Below are 24,113 nucleotides of genomic sequence, written 5' to 3' on the forward strand. Positions count from 1 at the left end.
GTCTGTTTCTAGTAGGGTAGTGTGTTTCTAGTAGGGTAGTGGGTTTCTAGTAGGGTAGTTTGTTTCTAGTAGGGTAGTCTGTTTCTACTAGGGTAGTGTGTTTCTAGTTGGGTAGGGTGTTTCTAGTAGGGTAGTGGGTTTCTAGTAGAGTAGTTTGTTTCTAGTAGGGTAGTCTGTTTCTAGTAGGGTAGTGTGTTTCTACTAGGGTAGTCTGTTTCTAGTAGGGTAGTGTGTTTCTAGTAGGGTAGTGGGTTTCTAGTAGGGTAGTGTGTTTCTAGTAGGGTAGTGTGTTTCTACTAGGGTAGTCTGTTTCTAGTAGGGTAGTGTGTTTCTAGTAGGGTAGTGTGTTTCTACTAGGGTAGTCTGTTTCTAGTAGGGTAGTGTGTTTCTAGTTGGGTAGTGTGTTTCTAGTAGGGTAGTGTGTTTCCAGTACGGTAGTGGGTTTCTAGTAGGGTAGTGTGTTTCTAGTAGGGTGTGTGTTTCTAGTTCTAGTAGGGTAGTGTGTTTCTAGTAGGTTAGTGTGTTTCTAGTAGGGTAGTGTATTTCTAGTTAGGGTAGTGTGTTTCTAGTTCTAGTAGGGTAGTGTGTTTCTAGTAGGGTAGTGTGTTTCTAGTAGGGTAGTGTGTTTCTAGTAGGGTAGTGTGTTTCTAGTTCTAGTAGGGTAGTGTGTTTCTTGTTCTAGTAGGGTAGTGTGTTTCTAGTAGGGTAGTGTGTTTCCAGTAGGGTAGTGTGTTTCTAGTAGGGTAGTGTGTTTCTAGTAGGGTAGTGTGTTTCCAGTAGGGTAGTGTGTTTCTAGTAGGGTAGTGTGTTTCCAGTAGGGTAGTGTGTTTCTAGTAGGGTAGTGTGTTTCCAGTAGGGTAGTGTGTTTCTAGTAGGGTAGTGTGTTTCTAGTAGAGTAGTGTGTTTCTAGTAGGGTAGTGTGTTTCTAGTAGGGTAGTGTGTTGCTAGTAGGGTAGTGTGTTGCTAGTAGGGTAGTGTGTTTCTAGTTGGGTAGTGTGTTTCTAGTAGCCTAGTGTGTTTGTTGTAGTGTGTTTCTAGTAGGGTAGTGTGTTTCTAGTAGGTTAGTGTGTTTCTAGTAGTGTAGTGTGTTTCTAGTAGGGTAGTGTGTTTCTAGTAGGGTAGTGTGTTTCCAGTAGGGTAGTGTGTTTCTAGTAGAGTAGTGTGTTTCTAGTAGTGTAGTGTGTTTCTAGTAGAGTAGTGTGTTTCTAGAAGAGTAGTGTGTTTCTAGTAGGGTAGTGTATTTCTAGTAGGGTAGTGTGTTTCTAGTAGGGTAGTGTGTTTCTAGTAGGGTAGTGTGTTTCTAGTAGGGTAGTGTGTTTCTAGTAGGGTAGTGTGTTTCTAGTAGAGGAGTGTGTTTCTAGTAGGGTAGTGTGTTTCTAGTAGGGTAGGGTGTTTCTAGTAGGGTAGTGTGTTTCTAGTAGGGTAGTGTGTTTCTAGTAGGGTAGTGTGTTTCTAGTAGGGTAATTTGTTTGTTGTAGTGTGTTTCTAGTAGGGTAGTGTGTTTCCAGTAGGGTAGTGTGTTTCTAGTAGGGTAGTGTGTTTCTAGTAGGGTAGTGTGTTTCTAGTAGGGTAGTGTGTTTCTAGTAGGGTAGTGTGTTTCTAGTAGGCTGGTGTGTTTGTTGTAGTGTGTTTCTAGTAGGGTAGTGTGTTTCCAGTGGGGTAGTGTTTTTCCAGTAGGGTAGTGTGTTTCTAGTAGGGTAGTGTGTTTCTTGTATGGTAGTGTGTTTCTAGTAGGGTAGTGTGTTTCTAGTAGGGTAGTGTTTTTCTTGTAGGGTAGTTTGTTTCTAGTAGGGTAGTGTGTTTCTAGTAGGGTAGTGTGTTTCTAGTAGAGTAGTGTGTTTCTAGTAGGGTAGTGTGTTTCTAGTAGGGTAGTGTGTTTCTAGTAGGGTAGTGTGTTTCTAGTAGGGTAGTGTGTTTCTAGTAGGGTAGTGTGTTTCTAGTAGGGTAGTGTGTTTCTAGTAGAGTAGTGTGTTTCTAGTAGGGTAGTGTGTTTCCAGTAGGGTGGTGTGTTTGTTGTAGTGTGTTTGTAGTAGGGTAGTGTGTTTGTAGTAGGGTAGTCTGTTTCTAGTAAGGTGGTGTGTTTGTTGTAGTGTGTTTCTAGTAGGGTTGTGTGTTTCTAGTAGGGTAGTGTGTTTGTAGTAAGGTGGTGTGTTTGTTGTAGTGTGTTTCTAGTAGGGTAGTGTGTTTCCAGTAGGGTGGTGTGTTTGTTGTAGTGTGTTTGTAGTAAGGTAGTGTGTTTGTAGTAGGGTAGTGTGTTTGTAGTAAGGTGGTGTGTTTGTTGTAGTGTGTTTGTAGTAGGGTAGTGTGTTTGTAGTAGGGTAGTGTGTTTGTAATAAGGTGGTGTGTTTGTTGTAGTGTGTTTGTAGTAGGGTAGTGTGTTTGTAGTAGGGTAGTGTGTTTCTAGTAAGGTGGTGTGTTTGTTGTAGTGTGTTTCTAGTAGGGTAGTGTGTTTGTAGTAGGGTAGTGTGTTTGTAGTAGGGTAGTGTGTTTCTAGTAAGGTGGTGTGTTTGTTGTAGTGTGTTTGTAGTAGGGTAGTGTGTTTGTAGTAGGGTAGTGTGTTTGTAGTAGGGTAGTGTGTTTCTAGTAAGGTGGTGTGTTTGTTGTAGTGTGTTTGTAGTAGGGTAGTGTGTTTGTAGTAGGGTAGTGTGTTTGTAGTAGGGTATTGTGTTTCTAGTAAGGTGGTGTGTTTGTTGTAGTGTGTTTGTAGTAGGGTAGTGTGTTTGTAGTAGGGTAGTGTGTTTGTAGTAGGGTAGTGTGTTTCTAGTATGGTAGTGTGTTTCTAGTAAGGTGGTGTGTTTGTTGTAGTGTGTTTGTAGTAGGGTAGTGTGTTTGTAGTAAGGTAGTGTGTTTGTAGTAGGGTAGTGTGTTTCTAGTAAGGTGGTGTGTTTCTAGTAAGGTGGTGTGTTTGTTGTAGTGTGTTTGTAGTAGGGTAGTGTGTTTGTAGTAGGGTAGTGTGTTTGTAGTAGGGTAGTGTGTTTGTAGTAGGGTAGTGTGTTTCTAGTATGGTAGTGTGTTTCTAGTAAGGTGGTGTGTTTGTTGTAGTGTGTTTGTAGTAGGGTAGTGTGTTTGTAGTAGGGTAGTGTGTTTCTAGTAAGGTGGTGTTTTTCTAGTAAGGTGGTGTGTTTGTTGTAGTGTGTTTGTAGTAGGGTAGTGTGTTTGTAGTAGGGTAGTGTGTTTGTAGTAGGGTAGTGTGTTTCTAGTATGGTAGTGTGTTTCTAGTAAGGTGGTGTGTTTGTTGTAGTGTGTTTGTAGTAGGGTAGTGTGTTTGTAGTAGGGTAGTGTGTTTGTAGTAGGGTAGTGTGTTTCTAGTAAGGTGGTGTGTTTCTAGTAAGGTGGTGTGTTTCTAGTAAGGTGGTGTGTTTCTAGTAAGGTGGTGTGTTTCTAGTAAGGTGGTGTGTTTCTAGTAAGGTGGTGTGTTTCTAGTAAGGTGGTGTGTTTCTAGTAAGGTGGTGTGTTTCTAGTAAGGTGGTGTGTTTGTTGTAGTGTGTTTGTAGTAGGGTAGTGTGTTTGTAGTAGGGTAGTGTGTTTCTAGTAAGGTGGTGTGTTTCTAGTAAGGTGGTGTGTTTCTAGTAAGGTGGTGTGTTTCTAGTAAGGTGGTGTGTTTCTAGTAAGGTGGTGTGTTTCTAGTAAGCTGGTGTGTTTGTTGTAGTGTGTTTGTAGTAGGGTAGTGTGTTTGTAGTAGGGTAGTGTGTTTCTAGTAAGGTGGTGTGTTTCTAGTAAGGTGGTGTGTTTCTAGTAAGGTGGTGTGTTTCTAGTAAGGTGGTGTGTTTCTAGTAAGGTGGTGTGTTTCTAGTAAGATAATGTGTTTGTAACAACATCTTCACACTCATCTGTGGAAGCGTCTCTTGTTTTCCACGTCTCAGGGTGACTTCACCAACTTTCATTCCTGTCAGAGATGGAGAGTTAAGCAAGACAGAGAGAAAACAAAGGAGTGGAGCCTGTCAAACCATCTCTCATAAAAGTTGTACCGTACCTTTAGCTTCAGCTAGAAAAGCATTTTCCCACTCTGACTCCAACTCTTTAGCTATTTTGTCCAAAACATGTTGTGTTGTTGTTGCTTTGTGGTATAGATGAGGCCTTTCTGGCACTACTGTCAGTGAGTACGTTTAGATGCACAGTAATTATTCAATATTAAACTGATGATTGCTTTAGGCAGATTGTGCAATAGTCATGTTAACACCTTACTCTGCTTATCTTAATCAGCGTAAGGTCAAAATCATGGCAAATCCTTGGATATCTGCACGAACCATAGCATAAATGATGAATCAGCGATATACAAATTGGCTTAATTATTTATTTACCAACTAACTAACTAAATAATCACATAGAATTACATAAACACACAAACAGAATAGCTTAAACATTGAGTACTACATATTGGAATGAAAAGTCCGTAGTGGACTAAACCAATATGACGACTTGTTACACAAAATGAAAAGGGAGGGTCATGTAAGAAAGAGCGGGAGAAAAGACAAAGGACTTAATTATCGTACACACAGCTGATAACTATGCTCATGGAAATGCTAATACTTTACACAAGATCGGCCACTCATTCGAAAATAATTGCAATGTACATATTTACGAGTGTATGCATTTTGTTGTCTCTCTGTTGAAATCACCGGTCCGTCTGCTGGAGAGTCAGTCGATAGAAAGTCTCTGGTTGTGGTCCCCAGAAGTCATAATGTTTTTCGTGGTTGTAGCTTGTCTGCTGTTATAATGGTTATGTCAGGCATACCAATGGTCTTTTGATAGGGAAATGTTCTTTGGAATGGACCTTTCAGAGTACCATTCGGTCGTTCGATAGGGAAATGTCTTTAGAATGGATCTTTCAGAGTACCATTCGGTCATTCGATAGGGAAATGTCTTTAGAATGGATCTTTCAGAGTACCATTCGGTCATTCGATAGGGAAATGTCTTTAGAATGGATCTTTCAGAGTACCATTCGGTCATTCGATAGGGAAATGTCTTTAGAATGGATCTTTCAGAGTACCATTCGGTCATTCGATAGGGAAATGTCTTTAGAATGGATCTTTCAGAGTACCATTCGGTCGCTCGATAGGGAAATGTTATTTTCTCGTCTTCGGTCGAGTTTCCTAGACTATTTTACATATACAGCTGCAGACTGTGAATGTGTATCGTTAGTTTTGTAGATTTCTCAACCATTCATGAAGTGTGGACTGCGTCCTCACGTCTTCTGGTCTAATTTAAATTTTGTCACGAGTGCTATTTAATGTCTGTGCTCATGTGGGCGTGATTAGGACTTCATATGAAAAACAATTCTCTCATTTAGAAGGCTAACATCACATTACATCTTCTCACAAATAGTTTCATATTTAATCATATCAGTTCCCCAACATTTGGATGTGAATCTGATCACTGGGATATGTACACATTCAGAGAAACAGTTGTGTTCTTATACTGTCCTTCATGGGATCCCAAAACACAACTGATCTGCCATAATTGTCCTTTAAGTTCCCACGGATAACTCCAACCACTTGGACTACAGAAATATCGTTTCATTATTCAACCTTTTGATGTTACCGTTTTGGCGGGAGGAATCTCCTTGTAACAAAGAGGTTTCTTTCCCCTCAAACCTGTCAAACCCAAAGTTTCTACACGGTATTTACGACCGGTCATAAAACTGGTGGTGGTAGAGGGGGGGGGGGGGGGGGGGGGGATCTGGCGCCTATAATCACCCTACAGGGCAAGTCATGACATTGGGGAGAAAAAGGGTGGTAGAACGTTTATTTTGATTGGTGATTTTCTGCATTTATCAGAGTGCCATCAGCGAGCCTGATTTCAGATGTTTCCAGGTAAACAGGATTATTAGGGAAATCGTTCTTCTATTATATTAATCTGATGATCCACAATAATCACATTATTGTGTGCATGTAACCATACTCAGTGGCACACAGACAAGCATCGTCTGCCTTTGGTGTTTCCAACAGCTGGCATTCTTTATTCCCACCCATGCTACTCTCTACTCAAACCTACGGTACTACTGTGCCCAATCAGTCCTTATGAAACGCTCCTCTCAATCGCTTCTCCTCCTCAGTCTTATCCCAACCACTTAAATTGTCTGTTTCATGTTAACATATTAATAATACACTGATAGTTCAATGGCTGTAGGGTCTTCTTTAATAATGCATGTGTATAATCAGTGGATATAGCTTAGTGTAAACAGTATATTAGCATGTTTTAGCAGCATTAGCGTATGTTCAGTGTATTCTAGCTTGTCTGTGCTGTCCTTGTGCTGCAGTGCTGTACTGCTGTATGTTGTTGGCAGGCCGGACACGCGTACCTGTCTAATGTATTCCCCAAGCTCTTCTGTCTCTCTTTCATTCTGTTTCTCTCTCAGGTTCTCTCTCCTCTCTCTCTCTGATGAATGGAGAGCTGTTAATGTCAACCTGTAGTGAACATTGTTGTCCTGTGAGGTATTGGCCACCAGTTGCTTGTTCACCTTATTCCCTCTGTCTCTACCTCTCTCTCACTGTGCTGAACAGAGCAGATTACATTCACTCACAGACGGGTCAACCGCCACAGGCTTGGAGTCCTTCATTTCTCCTTCTTCCTCTTGTCTTCCCTTATGCTGTCATTTATGTTCCTTTCACACACCCCTGTTGTCTTTCTGAGCCACCTCCCCCTCTCCCTATCTCCCTCCCTCTCTCTCCCACTACTACCCCTCCACCACCCCTCTCTCTCTCTCTCTCTCTCTCTCTCTCTCTCTCTCTCTCTCTCTCTCTTTCTCTCTCTCTTTCTGTGTGTGTCTGTCTCTCTCTCTCTGTGTCTGTAATTCATTAGCATTTTTCTCCATATATCTACGGCACCTCCTCACTGTGTCATTTAGAAAATGACAGATGGACTTTTTAAATGAACCCAACAATAAGTACTTGGGAAATTAATTGTAGCTTTGTGTTGAATTGATGGCTGCTAGCGACGTCCTTTATCTCCCCCCCCGAAAATGAATATAAATGTATTTTATGGACGGGACGGTGGATTTCATCTCTCATTGGTTAACTCATCCTCTGGCCCCTCCCCCTTTTGCATTTATCTACAAGAGGCTCTCCGTCATGGTGGAAGTAGTAGCAGAGACAGATTAATTAGCTGTCAGAACACAGGAAAGAAGATACAAGGCAAAGCCATCCCCACTTTGGAAATATGACAATGTGTTCCAGTTGTCAGACAAACGCAGGAGAGAATGAGTGACTGTCAAAATTCATTTAGATGGGGAAAGAAACTGATGTGAATCTTAACAAATGTCGTATTTTTTTTCCTCTGTTGTGTGTGTGTGTTTACACGTGTAAATGGTTGTTTGTGTGTGTCTGTATGTGTTTTTTGTCTGTTCGTCTGTGTGTGCGTACTGCGGTTGCGTGTGTGTGGATACGCAGGTCACGGTGTCAGACGGCGGTCCCAGCCCCAAATACTCCACGGTGTGGGTGATCGTCCATGTGCTTGATGAGAATGACAACAAGCCCACGTTCCCAGAGAAGGTGTACCAGATCAAGCTACCAGAGCGGGACAGGAGGAAGAGAGGAGAGTCTATCTACAGGGCCTTTGCCTACGACAGGGATGAAGGGGTTAACGCTGACCTCTCCTACAGCATCGTCGACGGCAACGAGGACGGCAAGTTCTTCATCGACCCCAAGACGGCGGTGGTGTCGTCACGGAAGCAGTTCACTGCCGGGAGCTACGACATCCTCACTGTATGTGATCTTTGAACTCTCTAACCATTCTCCATTCTCTTTGTCTTGTTCTACCCTCTTTCTCTCTCCCACTCTCTCCCCAATCTCTCTCTTCTCTCTTTTATCTTGTTCTCTTCTATCTTTCACTTAGACAAATATAAAAAACTTAAAATCTTCCTTTTTTTGAAGTAGGCAATATGAATGAAGAACTCTCAATGTATTTCATGATGTTTTCTGCTACACTACAGTATATCACTCTATCTATAATGCGTCTGTGGCTCCTTTGGCGTTCCTCTTGCCATTTTTCTAGATATTTCTCGCCACTTTCACCCTTTCTGTCACGAATGATAATTCATGTGAAAATCTATCACCTCCCCTCCATTTCTCTGATCCTTGTTCTCTGTTTCTGTCTGTGACGCTCTCTTTCTCCAACCCTTTTCCTCTTTCCCTCCTCCTTGTCTTCTTTCCTCCCCATCCCCAGATCAAAGCCACAGATAATGGCCGCCCCCAGAAGTGGTCGACGGCCCGCCTGCACATCGAGTGGATCCGTAAACCATCGGCCTCAGTGGCCCCTCTGCTGTTCGAAGAGCAGTACTACAACTTCACCGTCATGGAGAGTGACAAGGTGGCCGAGATAGTGGGTGTGGTCTCCATGCAACAGAGCTCCAACCCCCTCTGGTTTGACATCACAGGTAAGGCACTGCCCAGAGGCGGGGGCTGGTGGAGGGTTTGTTAAGGGGAGCGATGTATCTGATTGGCTAAGGTGGCTGTCAGTCAGGTAGGTTATGTACCATTATTGGTGCATGGTGTTTGGGCTGACGGTTTGGTTTGGTTTGATGTGCGTGTTTGTGCGTGAGGCCCAGCTCAGGGACTGTGACCTCACTGCATGTTCTGTTGCCAGCGTGTCTCTCTCTCTCCTCTGCCATCCCACGGTCACCATGGTGATTTTAGCACACACCACCGGCTGTAAAGGTCTGTATGTCAGTGGAGAAGCAATTGAGATGTCTCGAAGTCCCTGCCAGATATTCTGGGAACTTTAATGGAGAGAAATGCAATGTGCTTAAAGGGGTTCATTCACTCTCTTTGGAAGATTGACAACATTGACAAACATACATTTTGAAATGAACTACCCCTTTAAAGTGCTTAAATATTCATGCTGTTTTTTTACAATAAGGATAAAGCTTATTATACCAACTACAGCTGCTAAGAAATATGTCTTTGACATGCTGTTTTCAGACACAATTTACTGTCTTATTCTCATGGTCAAGAATGTTGTGTAAGATCAGTGGAATGCCCCTTTAAGAGGCTTGAAATGCCAAGGACATGCCACACTTACAAGTATTTAATTAATTTGAAACCTTTTTGATCTTTTGAAGTCCAATTTTATCGACATAAAATGCTCAACAAGATTATGTAATATCTAGTTTACGTATCTTCATTTTTCTGCCAACGAACAGCGACATTTGTCAAATCCATATCGTTTCCTGAATCAATTATTGTCAAAGCCAGTCAGTTTTAATCTTGCTTTAATTATTTTAATTAATTTAATCAATATTGCAAAATCCATTTAGTTTTATTAGAATATAAGTTTTGTTAGAATTAATATGATTATGCCCATAATAACCCTTTCTATGAATTGATTATGGTCCATCTATATAACTATTTTTTACATAATGTAATATAATATTTATGAAGCTGATAGTTCTCTAGCTGAACTGTACTGTGGGTAGGTGACAAGTGGATTGACTATACAGCCAGGACCGCGTTTCCAGGAATGCTCCATGATCCATCTCTCTTTTGTTGTCACTGAGCAGTGGCAGTCAGTGTGTGTTCCAGTTGGAGATACCTTCTGGCTTGTTCTTCCAGCTCAAGGCTCTCTGACTATGCCTGCTCTCTCTGGCCTACTACTCTACTCTCCTGTACGCCCCTCTCCTCCTCTCTTCTCTGCTCAATGCCTCACTCGTTTTCTCCTCTGGGATCACATCTCTCTCGCTCCTCTCCCTCCTCGTAATTCCTCCTCCATTTGCGCGATATATCTCCCTGTTCTTCCTTCCTTACCTTCTCTTTCCTCCTCCTCCCCCTCGCCTCTTACCCTTACCCTTCCTCACCCTCTCTCTTTCCCTCTCCTCCCCCTTTCTGTCTCTCCTCCTCTCCAATTCCCCTTCACCCCATCTCTCTCCTTTCCTTTCTCCCTGTCTCACCCTTTCTCTCCTCTTCTCTCCCTCCCTTTTCTCTCCTCTCTCAATGCTTCGTGTCTGGAAGGTCCCAGGCCTTTCCGGGAGATGTTCTATATACTGCAGATCGCTTGTGGCAGGAACTGTTCCACAGAAGGTATCTCAGTTTGACTCCCATCTGCTTTTTTCTGCTTCCTTTTCCTTTCCTTCCTCTTTTATTTTACCCATCATTCACCTGTGCTTTCCCCATAATTCACTATGTGCCCAGTGCTGCTCACGCCTTCTTCTGATTGGTTGGTTGGAGACAAAGGGGGCTGGGCAGGTGAAAGGTGTTTTCCCTTCACAGAAGTTTGTGTTTTGTGTGTGTGTGCATGTGTGTGTTTGTGTTTTTACAAATTGTTTAAAATGTACATCCCACACAGAAGCTCATTAGAGAGTGTGTTGGTGTGTCTGTGTGTGCTTCCCACATGTATAATGTGCATTGTAACCCTTTCTTCCAAGGTTAACATAAGTGATTCGTTTTGGAGAAATTCCTTGCTGTACTAAATTGTCTATCAGACCCTGTGATCTCCCTTTATAGCGAAGCCCATAACTGCTGCCATGGCAATGACCCCTGAGCGACCCTGGTGACAGCTTTGTCTAATGGCCTACAAAAGCATCAGTGTTTGGGGAAAGATCATGCCCACCACCCCTGAGCTGTGAGCAGCACACACTACACACTCACAGAGGCGGAAACACACACACACAGAGACACACATGCAGGAACATGCAGGTACACAACCATGGACACACACGCTTAACCACACATAAAATACACACACTATTTTGCACTCACACACACACATGTTCAGACACACACACACACACACACACACACTACATTATTTCACACACCTCCCACTGACGACCCAATTAAGCGGATGGCTGATTAGTGGGAGGTGTGGGAGTTGTGGGTCAAGGGTGAGCTCATGGTCACTGTGCCCCTGGTTAGAGAGAGTCCCTCACTGTAACGGTCTGTTGCTCTGCCACAGGCACCTCTCCAACCAGAGGAACCAACAGGGAGAGGATGGAGGGAGAGGAGAGTGGTAGGGATGGAGAGAGATAAGGAGGGGGATAAAGATAGAGAGAGGGAAAGAAAGAGAGGGCTAGAGGGAAAATAGGTGGAAAGTAGAGGAGAAAGAGGAGAGACTTATGATAGATAAAAGGAGCAGAGGTCAGATGAGGAAGAGAGAAGAAGAGCAGCTTCAGTGATTAAAGGAAAGATGAAATGGAGGGCAGAGAACAGTAGAAGGGGGCTTAGTGAAAGGTAGAGAGAGAAAGGGAAAACGTAGGTGGTGCAGCCTTAGGGATGGAGGGATTATTGATGGAGTGAGGTGCCCAGTGTGTGTGTGTGTGTGTGTGTGTGTGTGTGTGTGTGTGTGTGTGTGTGTGTGTGTGTGTGTGTGTGTGTGTGTGTGTGTGTGTGTGTGTGTGTGTGTGTGTGTGTGTGCTCAGGGGCCAGGTGAGAGTAGAGGAGCTAAACACTGTGATTCATTTACGGGGCCAGACCCCCACAACCCAGGCCATTATTCACCAGAACAACACGCACACACACTCTCCAAACACATACCAGATACATACACACAAACATGTACAACTGCTTCTGAATTCCACACACACACACACACACACACACACACACACACACACACACACACAGTTCATTTTGCACCTGCACACACACAGTAATCCACTGCTAAACGTATGACTGTCCAGAAGGTATAATACAACCATTATACCATTATAAACACATCATCAAGTTGTTCTCTTATAGACGAGCCACCACAACCCTACGCTATATTCTGACCAGCTGGGTTATATATGTCAAGTCAATCTAGACAGCTGGGTTCTATATATCAAGTCAATCCAGACAGCAGAGTTCTATACATCAAGTCAATCCAGACAGCTGGGTTCTATATATTAAGTCAATCTAGACAGCTGGGTTATATATGTCAAGTCAATCCAGACAGCTGGGTTCTATATATTAAGTCAATCCAGACAGCTGGGTTCTATATATCAAGTCAATCTAGACAGCTGGGTTCTACATGTCAAGTCAATCTAGACAGCTGGGTTCTATACATCAAGTCAATCCAGACAGCTGGGTTCTATATATCAAGTCAATCCAGACAGCAGAGTTCTATACATCAAGTCAATCCAGACAGCTGGGTTCTATATATCAAGTCAATCCAGACAGCAGAGTTCTATATATCAAGTCAATCTAGACAGCTGAGTTCTATATATCAAGTCAATCTAGACAGCTGGGTTCTATATATCAAGTCAATCTAGACAGCAGAGTTCTATATATCAAGTCAATCTAGACAGCTGAGTTCTATATATCAAGTCAATCCAGACAGCTGGGTTCTATATATCAAGTCAATCTAGACAGCTGGGTTCTATACATCAAGTCAATCTAGACAGCTGGGTTCTATACATCAAGTCAATCCAGACAGCTGGTTTCTATATATCAAGTCAATCTAGACAGCTGAGTTCTATACATCAAGTCAATCCAGACAGCTGGGTTCTATATATCAAGTCAATCCAGACCGCTGGGTTCTGTACATCAAGTCAATCTAGACAGCTGGGTTCTATATATCAAGTCAATCTAGACAGCTGGGTTCTATATATCAAGTCAAACCAGACCGCTGGGTTCTATACATCAAGTCAATCTAGACAGCTGGGTTCTATATATCAAGTCAATCTAGACAGCTGGTTTCTATATATCAAGTCAATCCAGACAGCTGGGTTCTATATATCAAGTCAATTTAGACAGCTGGGTTCTATATATCAAGTCAATCCAGACAGCTGGGTTCTATACATCAAGTCAATCTAGACAGCTGGGTTCTATATATCAAGTCAATCTAGACAGCTGGGTTCTATATATCAAGTCAATCTAGACAGCTGGGTTCTATATATCCAGTCAATCTAGACAGCTGGGTTCTATATATCAAGTCAATCTAGACAGCTGGGTTCTATATATCAAGTCAATCCAGACAGCTGGGTTCTATATATCAAGTCAATCCAGACAGCTGGGTTCTATATGTCAAGTCAATCTAGACAGCTGGGTTCTATATATCAAGTCAATATAGACAGCTGGTTTCTATATGTCAAGTCAATCTAGACAGCTGGGTTCTATATATCAAGTCAATCCAGACAGCTGGGTTCTATACATCAAGTCAATCCAGACAGCAGAGTTCTATATATCAAGTCAATCTAGACAGCTGGGTTCTATATATCAAGTCAATCTAGACAGCTGGGTTCTATATGTCAAGTCAATCTAGACAGCTGGGTTCTATATATCAAGTCAATTTAGACAGCTGGGTTCTATATATCAAGTCAATCCAGACAGCTGGGTTCTATATATCAAGTCAATGTAGGCAGCTGAGTTCTATATATCAAGTCAATCCAGACAGCTGGGTTCTATATATCAAGTCAATCCAGACAGCTGGTTTCTATATATCAAGTCAATCTAGACAGCTGGGTTCTATATATCAAGTCAATCTAGACAGCTGGGTTCTATATATCAAGTCAATCCAGACAGCTGGGTTCTATATATCAAGTCAATCCAGACAGCTGGGTTCTATATATCAAGTCAATCTAGACAGCTGGGTTCTATATATCAAGTCAATCCAGACAGCTGGGTTCTATATATCAAGTCAATCTAGACAGCTGGGTTCTATATATCAAGTCAATCTAGACAGCTGGGTTCTATATATCAAGTCAATCTAGACAGCTGAGTTCTATATATCAAGTCAATCTAGACAGATGGGTTCTATATATCAAGTCAATCCAGACAGCTGGGTTCTATATATCAAGTCAATCTAGACAGCTGGGTTCTATATATCAAGTCAATCCAGACAGCTGGTTTCTATATATCAAGTCAATCCAGACAGCTGGGTTCTATATATCAAGTCAATCTGGACAGCTGGGTTCTATATATCAAGTCAATCTGGACAGCTGAGTTCTATATATCAAGTCAATATGGACAGCTGGTTTCTATATATCAAGTCAATCCGGACAGCTGAGTTCTATATATCAAGTCAATCCAGACAGCTAGGTTCTATATATCAAGTCAATCCAGACAGCTGGGTTCTATACATCAAGTCAATCTAGACAGCTGGGTTCTATATATCAAGTCAATCCAGACAGCTGGGTTCTATATATCAAGTCAATCTAGACAGCTGGGTTCTATATATCAAGTCAATCCAGACAGCTGGGTTCTATATATCAAGTCAATCCAGACAGCTGGTTTCTATATATCAAGTCAATCCAGACAGCTGGTTTCTATATATCAAGTCAATCTAGACAGCTGGGTTCTATATATCAAGTCAATCTAGACAGCTGGGTTCTATATATCAAGTCAATCTAGACAGCTGGTTTCTATATATCAAGTCAATCCAGACAGCTGGGTTCTATATATCAAGTCAATTTAGACAGTTGGGTTCTATATATCAAGTCAATATAGACAGCTGGGTTCTATACATCAAGTCAATCTAGACAGCTGGGTTCTATATATCAAGTCAATCTAGACAGCTGGGTTCTATATATCAAGTCAATCTAGACAGCTGGGTTCTATATATCCAGTCAATCTAGACAGCTGGGTTCTATATATCAAGTCAATCTAGACAGCTGGGTTCTATATATCAAGTCAATCCAGACAGCTGGGTTCTATATATCAAGTCAATCCAGACAGCTGGGTTCTATATGTCAAGTCAATCTAGACAGCTGGGTTCTATATATCAAGTCAATCCAGACAGCTGGGTTCTATATATCAAGTCAATCCAGACAGCTGGGTTCTATATATCAAGTCAATCCAGACAGCTGGGTTCTATATATCAAGTCAATCTAGACAGCTGAGTTCTATATATCAAGTCAATCCAGACAGCTGGTTTCTATATATCAAGTTAATCCAGACAGCTGGGTTCTATATATCAAGTCAATCCAGACAGCTGGTTTCTATATATCAAGTCAATCTAGACAGCTGGGTTCTACATGTCAAGTCAATCCAGACAGCTGGGTTCTATATATCAAGTCAATCCATACAAAGCATGAACATGAAAATGATGCAAATTCAGTTTGATCCTGTGTCCCCTGTCTAGCCTAAACCAATCAATCTCAGAAATCCCAGTCTCTCCACTTCGATCCCAGAACCTCCCCACTCTCTCAACCACACACTAAATCCTAGCCATTTTCTCAACCGATTGAAGCTAGTTAACGAAGGCGTTGTTGTACTTATTAACTAATTTTCAAACAGCTTGACGCTTGTCCTCATTTCCCTCTTCTTTTGTTCATTTGCTTTGTTTTATCTGTTTACGACAAACGCTAACTTCGTCCCCTCCTCCTTCGTTGAAAGGAAGATAAATATACCTCTTTATCGGTTGTGCTGCCTGCCAGAGTGTTTTTAAGCACTGGAGCGGCTTCCCTTACTAATCTGGATGGAGAGACTGAGGGAAGCAATTTTAGCATTCAACAGAGGGTTTAATAACAGCCTTGTTGCGGAGGATTCGGTTTCCCCTCTATAATTTGGTGGAAAGGAACTGTTCTTTTTCCGTCTGCCCGGTTGCTGCCTTGCCAAACCTCAGTTCCTCCTTTCCCGAAATGGAGCGTTTGGTTGGTTGGGTCATATAGGATGGCTACAGACAGACAGACAGACAGACAGACAGACAGACAGACAGACAGACAGACAGACTCAGCCTTCTGAAGCCTCCATGGTTGGATTTTCATACTCTTGAATGGCTTATTTTTCTTAATACTGTACACTTTCCTTTATTTTCATGTACACTATATATAGACAAAAGTATGTGGACACCCATTCAAATTAGTGGATTCGGCTATTTCAGCCACACTCGTAGCTGACAGGTGTATAAATCAAGCGCACAGCCATGCAATCTCCATAAACAAACATTTGCAGTAGAATGGCCTTACTGAAGAGTTCAGTGACCTTCAACGTGGCACAGTCATAGGATGCCACCTTTCCAACAAGGCAGTTCGTCAAATTTCTGCCCTGCTAGAGCTGCCCTGGTCAACTGTAAGTGCTGTTATTGTGAAGTGGAAATGTCTAGGAGCATCAACGGCTCAGCCACGAAGTGGTAGACCACACAAGCTCACAGAATGGGACCGCCGAGTGCTGAAGCACGTAGCGAGTAAAAATTGTCTGTTCTCGGTTGCAATACTGTCTACCGAGTTCCTAAGGGCCTCTGGAAGCAACGTCAGAACAAGAACTGTTCGTCGGGAGCTTCATGAAATAGGTTTCCATGGCCGAGCAGCCGCACACAAGCCTAAGATCACCATGCGAATGCCAAGCGTCAGCTGGAGGGGTGTATAACTCGCAGCCATTATACTCTGGAGCAGTGGAAACGCTTTCTCTGGAGTGATGAATCACGCTTCACCATCTGGCAGTCCGACAGACAAATCTGGGTTTGGCGGATGCCAGGAGAATACTACCTGCCCTAATGCATAGTGCCAACTGTAAAGTTTGGTGCAGGAGGAATAATGGGCTATTTTTCATGGTTTGGGCTAGGCCCCTTAGTTCCAGTGATGGGAAATCTTAACACTACAGCATAAAATGACATTCTAGACGATTTTGTATATCCAACTTTGTGGCAACAGTTTGGGGAATACCCTTTCCTGTTTCAGCATAGCAATGCCCCCGTGCACAAAGCGAGTTCCATACAGAAATGATTGGTCGAGATCGGTGTGGAAGAACTTGACTGGCCTGCACAGAGCCCTGACCTCAACCCCATCAAACACCATTGGGATGAATTGGAACACAGACTGCGAGCCAGGCGTAATCGCCCAACATCAGTGCCCAATCTCACTAATGCTCTTGTGGCTGAATTGAAGCAAGACTCAGCATACCACCCTGCATACCACTGCTGGCTTGCTTCTGAAGCTAAGCAGGGTTGGTCCTGGTCAGTCCCTGGATGGGAGACCAGATGCTGCTGGAAGTGGTATTGGAGGGCCAGTAGGAGGCACTCTTTCCTCTGGTCTAATAAAATATCCCAATGCCCCAGGGCAGTGATTGGGGACACTGCCCTGTGTGTAGGGTGCCGTCTTTCGGATGGGACGTTAAACGGGTGTCCTGACTCTGAGGTCATTAAAGATCCCATGGCACTTATCGTAAGAGTAGGGGTGTTAACCCCGGTGTCCTGGCTAAATTCCCAATCTGGCCCTCAAACCATCATGGTCACCTAATAATTCCCAGTTTACAATTGGCTCATTCATCCCCCTCCTCTCCCCTGTAACTATTCCCCAGGTCGTTGCTGCAAATGAGAACGTGTTCTCAGTCAACTTACCTGGTAAAATAACGGTAAAATAAAAAATAAAAACAATGTTCCAACATCTAGTGGAAAGCCTTCCCAGAAGAGGGAAGGCTGTTATAGCAGCAAAGGGGCGATCAACTCCGTATTAATGCCCATGATTTTGGAATGTGATGTATCACGAGCAGGTGTCCACATACTTTTAGTCATGTAGTGTATATTGCACTCCTCTAATGAGTGTAAAATCATCTGGTACGGATATGATGCTAATCAGCATACTGAACCGTAAAAGCACTAGATTACTGTTAGCGGAAGTGAAGGGAAAGAGACAGGGAGTGTGGCTGTTTTTCGTGTCTTCCTTCTGCACATATTTTGAGGAAAGCTATTAGGACCACATCACTGGAGTTATAATGATTTAAGAGACAGATCATAGAGAGCTGGAAGTGTTTATCGTAACCCAATCAAAAATTGGACACACACATCTATGGTTGAGTGGTGGAGCGTTATAGCCTTAGTTGGTGCTGGGCTGAGGTCATATCTTTATTAAACAGAGATGCCGGGGAGGAATCCCTTTGAGTCTGCACCTCGAGTACACTCACACATACGCTAGTGCGCACACACTCACACGACCACACACACACAATCTCATTCATTCACACATGCTCATGCATATAGTATACACACAGGCATGCAGACAAGCAGACACACACAGACACACATACACACACACACATACCACACGGATACACACTCAAACACTCCGGACCCTTACATCGCACTTAAAAATGACATTCTCACAATCTGAGCTGTGAGTTGGTATCCACGTGAGGCCAAAATGTACATTTAAATCAATTAGGTACCAAAGATGAGGCTGTGGTTTAATTACAGCCGGTCTTAGTGGTCTCATTACAGACTCGGGCCCGTTCACGGCTGGAGCTCCATTGACACAGGCTCTGTTAATTCAGTCTTTCAGGGATCTGTTAATTCAGTCTGTGGGCTCTGTTAATTTAGTCTTTCAGGGCTCTGTTAATTCAGTCTTTCAGGGCTCTGTTAATTCAGTCTGTGGGCTCTGTTAATTTAGTCTTTCAGGGCTCTGTTAATTCAGTCTTTCAGGGCTCTGTTAATTCAGTCTTTGAGGGCTCTGTTAATTCAGTCTTTCAGGGCTCTGTTAATTTAATCTTTGAGGGCTCTGTTAATTCAGTCTTTCAGGGCTCTGTTAATTCAGTCTTTCAGGGCTCTGTTAATTCAGTCTTTGAGGGCTCTGTTAATTCAGTCTTTCAGGGCTCTCTTGTTTACTGGCTCTCTGTCTCTTAATTGTTATTTGCAGGAAGAGGAGGAAATACTTCAGTCTGTCACAGTCCTGTTGGGTCTCTGTGAACCTAGTAATTACTCACAGATTGGTTGGAAGATACACACACACACACACACACACACACACACACACACTTGTATTTGTGATCCGAGTAATTGTGCATGCCCGCTCCCTGTTAGATTATTTGTGTATGCTTTTGTGTGTAATATTGTATTTGTGTGTGTTTTTGTCTATTTATGTATTCCCTGGCAGAGAGCCAGGAATCGTTCAGGTCATACACTCCCCACAGTACTGTCACACCCACAATTCAGTGTGCTTCCCTGTTTTTCACTATTACAGACCCATACACCTTATTAAAATGTAGGTTTGTGTGTGTGAGGTAGAGAGTAGAAGAGTGTGTGAGTGATTGAGTGAGAACGTTTGTGAAAGAGAAAAGAGAGCGAGAGATGAATAAACCAGTCTCCCCCTCTGTCTCTAACCCTCTCTGCCCTCTATCCCCCCCTCCTGGCCAGGCGGTAACACTGACAGCCTGTTTGACATAGAAAAGGGTGTGGGCACCATCATCATCGCTAAGCCACTGGATGCTGAGCAGCGCTCCTTCTACAACATGACTGTGGAGGTGACGGACGGGACCAACTCTGCAGCCACACAGGTAGCTGATGACAACATGTCATATCCCTATTTATCTATTCTCAGAAAGAGACAAATCTACGACCTGTATGTGTTGATTTTGGCGTGCGTAAGTTAACGTGGCACTGTTAGTATTGTGTTCTGTACCACCTGTACATCTGAACACTCATAAATGCACCCTCACACACACCCTCAAAAAGTACATGATAAACCACATGCATGCTACCAATATTTACTTTTGTAACCACAGACACAGACCTCGCCTTCATGGACAGACGCTACACTCTAATTTTGCCCAAGGACATTATGTTTTTAACTTTTTTCATCAGCCTTTTTGAAAAACGTCTTTAGATGGTGTGAATGATGGCGTCTGGCGTGTCAAGGACCTATTAGAGTGATCAGAACACGGCGAATGGTGATAACTAGCAGTGTAATTGTCTCTCTGACCCCTGCGTCTAATTCCTGTTTGTACAGAGGACAATAGCCTCCCCTGTCCTGTTCTGCCATGTCCTGTCCTCTTCTGTTCCTTCGCACTGTTCAGGCTGTGATTGAACGTTCCAAACCAGATTGTTAGTGTGTAAACTGAGCTAGTGTGAAGATTATTTATCAGTCTCTGAGTTAGGAGTGCCATGTTCTATAGTGGGTTGGACATTATACAATATGATGATAGAGAAGTATCCCATTTTAAATTGATAAGAAATATACCGGTATATCTTATACCCTTTCCTCTGTTAGAGGTCCTGTCACCTACAATGTGTGTTCATTGTGTGTTAAATGTAGAAGTTGAATGTGGCAGAACAGGACACACACAGTAGAATGGATTAGCATTTTTATAGAGCGGAAGGGATTGCGCTGACATACAGAATGTGCTTGCAAGACACCTTATAATTTCCCTGTGACAGTCCGTACAATGCGTATGTCATTCTACCTGCTCCATCCGTTGTCATTTTCAGGGCCAGTGCTTTTCAATAGTCAGACATTAGCCCTGCGAAACGGACACATTAACACATATCATTTTTACTCATAGGTCTGTCATGTTCCCATGGTGCAGCGTTCTGCGACTAGGTGACAGGGATACTGGTTCCCTGGTGAAAAGGATAGTGTGCTGATACTGATTAATATGAACACATTCACACATGTACTGTAGGTTTGGTTGACTTTTTCAGTTTCTCACATTATTTCCAACCTCCCCCTCCCTCCGTCTTTCATCCCTCTCTCCCTCTGTTCGTTCAGAATGATAGCTGGAGGGAAATGCAACTGAGCTTTACTGCTGTGTACCCTGACAGGGAGAGCCAACCCACTGGGTACAGAAATCAATTCAACATCTTTTCCACGTTGGTTCAACGTCATTTCATTAAAATGACAACGTTGATTCAACCAGCGAGAATCCTCATTAAGTACAGAGGTCTAATTGCTAGCTAGGGCACAGGAAGCTATACACATCCTCTTTCAGCTACTCTACTCTCTATTCATTATGGGTAACTCCTTCTGTCTCAGTTGGTCCATTAGGCCAATGTTGCACCCTGCATGAAGGTACCTGTTCACAATGTCCAAACCCCCTTGCTATTCGTTCCAACACACACACACATTGTTAAACAACTCTCCTTCTCCGCCTACCAACACACACACGCACACACACACACACACACACACACACACACACACACACACACACACACACACACACACACACACACACACACACACACACACACACACACACACACACACACACACACACACACACACACACACACACACAACCCTGCATGATAGTCTTGTGTAGCTCAGTTGGTAGAGCATGGTGCTTGCGGTGCCAGCGTTGTGGGTTTGATTCCCATGGGGGACCAATATGAAAAATGTATTAAAATGTATTCACTCACTACATCAAATTTTATTGGTCACCTACACATATTTCGCAGATGTTATTGCGTGTAGCGAAATGCTCACTCTAAATAAGAGCGTCTGCTAAATTACAAAAAAAATCTAAATGCAAGATGTGCTGACTAAATCCCTATGGGTGTACGCACATATCCCCCCTGCCCACACACACACACACCTGTAAGACGTGCTGACAGTAGAGCCAGTCATGAGAGGCTGGGCTGAGTTCCCTTCTTCAACATCACAGATGGAGCGTCAGCGTGATGCCCAATGGGGGAAATCTCCACTGTTCACCGGCAGGAAGACAGCTGCTGCTTCTGTCTTATATTTAGCCTTCTCTGCCGCTCTTCTTACGCAACACAACAGCCTTTGTCACCGGCGGTGGGAATCTGCTGTTCTTGATTCACAAGGTTTCCATGAGTCATCAACCGTCAACACAGTACATGACACGCAACGCAACAAGCACGTCAGCAAACATGGCGTAAATAAATACATTCTTGTGAATTTGAATTTGCTATTCATTGTAAATGTTTATAGGCCTATGTAGCCAAATTGCATCTATGATCGTATGCTATCCTTCATGGTTTTTATATGTTCTATTTATATCTATAAATTAACCAATGATATCAAGCCACACCCAGCCATGATTGCAGACACCTGTGTATCCTTTGAAATGATATAAACTAGTAACCTGCAGTGTTTGTCATTATACCCTGATAAAGACAGCGTGTCTGTCGAAACGTTGGTTATTTGAACAATAAGGCACGAGGGGGTTGTGGTATATGGCCAATTGGGTTGCACATTTTGGGGAAAATTCAGAGGTGGAAACTTTCCATGGGAATTAACAGGAATATATGGCAATTAATGGGAAAATATATGCAAATTAATATTAATACCATTAAATGTAGATGTTTTCTGCATTGGATATATTTACCATATCATATGGAGACAGACACATAAACCTTTTACCTTATCATAAGTAGACTTAATTGCAAATGATTAAATCCTTCCAATAGACATAAAAAATACTATTTAGTTTCGAATTGAACTTTAATTAAATGAGTTGACTCTTCACATGGGATGATTTCACTGAACAACAAAAGAAAGGGAATATTGAATGATCCCCAATGATCCATCGCATCTCCCAAAAGCTTTTTCAACATACATCTGTAAAATGATAGTCTAGAAACTAAAGCTTCGTTTGTCTTCCTCTCAGGCTTCCATGTCTTCTCCCTGGACCTCCTCAATGTCCACCTCAATATCCACCTTCACTGTCACTTTTTAACCTTATTGAGGATGGCTCGTTGTCAGGCTCAAAAAGCCATAAATTTGCCCAGATGGCCATCGATTGTTCACCCCTTGTATTGGTCAGCCTGTTGCGTGCTTTGGTGTGTATGTTCCCAAACAAGGACCAGTTGCGCTCTGAGGTGGCTGATGTTGGTGGGATTTGGAGGATGATGGAGGCAACAGGGGAAAGAGCCTCAGATCCACAAAGTCCCTTCCACCAGGTGGCTGATGAGATATGTTGGCACGAGTGTCAAATTGCATTTCCATCCCAAAGCACTTGCTTGGAAGTGTACTTCGCCAGACTGCCAAGGACCTTGCCCTCATCCAGACCAAGGTGGCGAGACATGGTAGTGATGACACCATACGCCGTGTTGATCTCTACACCAGACAGGATGCTCTTTGCCAGCATACTTGGGGTTCAACATGTACGCTGCGGCGTGTATGGGCTTCAAGCAGAAGTCTTCACACGTTTTGATATATTTCAGAACTGCAGTTTCCTCTGCTTGGAGCAACAGTGTAGTGGGCAGGGCAGTACGGATTTATTTTCTTACATCTGCAAGCAGAGTCTGAACATCAGACAGGATGGCATTGTCTCCCTCAGTCCGTGCAATGGCTACTGCTATAGGTTTCAGGCTGCTTACCACTCTCTCCCAAAATACCTAATCCAGGAGGATCCTCTTGATGGGGCTGTCCATATCGGCAGACTGTGATATGGCCATTTCTTGGAGAGACTCCTTCCCCTCCAGGAGTCTGTCAAAAATGATAACAACAGCACCCCAAAGGGTGTTGCTGGATAGCTTCAATGTGGTGCTGTTATTCTTTTCACTTTGCTTGGTGAGTTAAATTAATGCTATAACTTGATGAGCCTTCACATATCTAACCATTTCCTTGGCTCTCTTGTAGAGTGTTTTCATTGTTTTCAGTGCCATGATGTCCTTGAGGAGCAGATTCAATGCATGAGCAGCATAGCCAATAGGTGTGATGTGAGGTTAGGACTTCAGATTCAAGGAAGATCATGAGCTGTTACTATCGATAAGTTGCCTGATTCATCATTTTCACCTCGAATAGAAGTAGAGGGACTTTTGTCAGAGGTTGCTTGTTGTGAGCGCTGAGGGAACTTTATGCACTTGGCCAGATGATTCTGCATCTTTGTTGCATTCTTCACATATGATTTGAAAATGTACGCAGCTTTTCCTTCTACATTAGCTGCAGTAAAATGTCTCTACACATCAGATAGTGCCCGTGGCATTTTCCTGTAAAGATTAGAAAAATGAGTATAAAAAAACAAATACAATTCCATGTACAGATAAGTAGTTAACCTGTCTAGGATCAGCGTGGCGCTAGCGGCACCCCCCCCCCCCCCCCACTGAAAAACCAGTGCCGCGAAATTCAAAAAAAATATTTTTTTAAAATATTTAACTTTCACACATTAAAGTCCAATACAGCTAATGAAAGACACAGATCTTATGAATCCAGTCAACATTTCCGATTTTTAAAATGTTTTACAGGGAAGACACAATATGTAAAGATGTACATCTATTACCTAAAAACACATTAGCATAATCCACCATCTTTTATTTGTCCACCAACACCAGTAGCCATCACCAATTCGGCTAAACTAAGATATTTATAGCCCCTAACCAACAAAAAAACTCATTAGATGACAGTCTGATAACATATTTATGGTATGGGATAGGTTTTGTTAGAAAAAAGTGCATATTTCAGGTATATGGCATAGTTTACAATTGCACCCACCATCACAAATGGACTAGAATAATTACAATGAGCAACGTGTTTACCTAACTACTAATCATCAAACATTTCGTAAAAATACACAGCATACACGAATCGA

At 42.7% G+C, this 24,113-nt stretch overlaps 1 protein-coding gene across 5 annotated transcripts in view; it reads left to right on the top strand.

The window, feature by feature from the left end:
* The window catches only part of LOC129822365 (protocadherin Fat 3-like), a 381,150-nt gene that overhangs the window by 264,309 nt on the left and 92,728 nt on the right, over positions 1-24,113 (top strand). For 3 of the 5 annotated variants that reach the window (XM_055880588.1, XM_055880589.1, XM_055880592.1), the window contains exons 5-8: positions 7,389-7,703; positions 8,164-8,374; positions 9,945-10,013; positions 18,976-19,115. In XM_055880588.1, coding sequence (XP_055736563.1) covers positions 7,389-7,703; positions 8,164-8,374; positions 9,945-10,013; positions 18,976-19,115 — 735 coding nt within the window. The remainder of the gene's footprint in view (positions 1-7,388; positions 7,704-8,163; positions 8,375-9,944; positions 10,014-18,975; positions 19,116-24,113) is intronic. The other 2 variants (XM_055880590.1, XM_055880593.1) reach the window with 1 other exon arrangement.

Source organism: Salvelinus fontinalis, chromosome 24, assembly GCF_029448725.1.
Source record: "Salvelinus fontinalis isolate EN_2023a chromosome 24, ASM2944872v1, whole genome shotgun sequence".
Lineage (NCBI taxonomy): Eukaryota > Metazoa > Chordata > Actinopteri > Salmoniformes > Salmonidae > Salvelinus > Salvelinus fontinalis.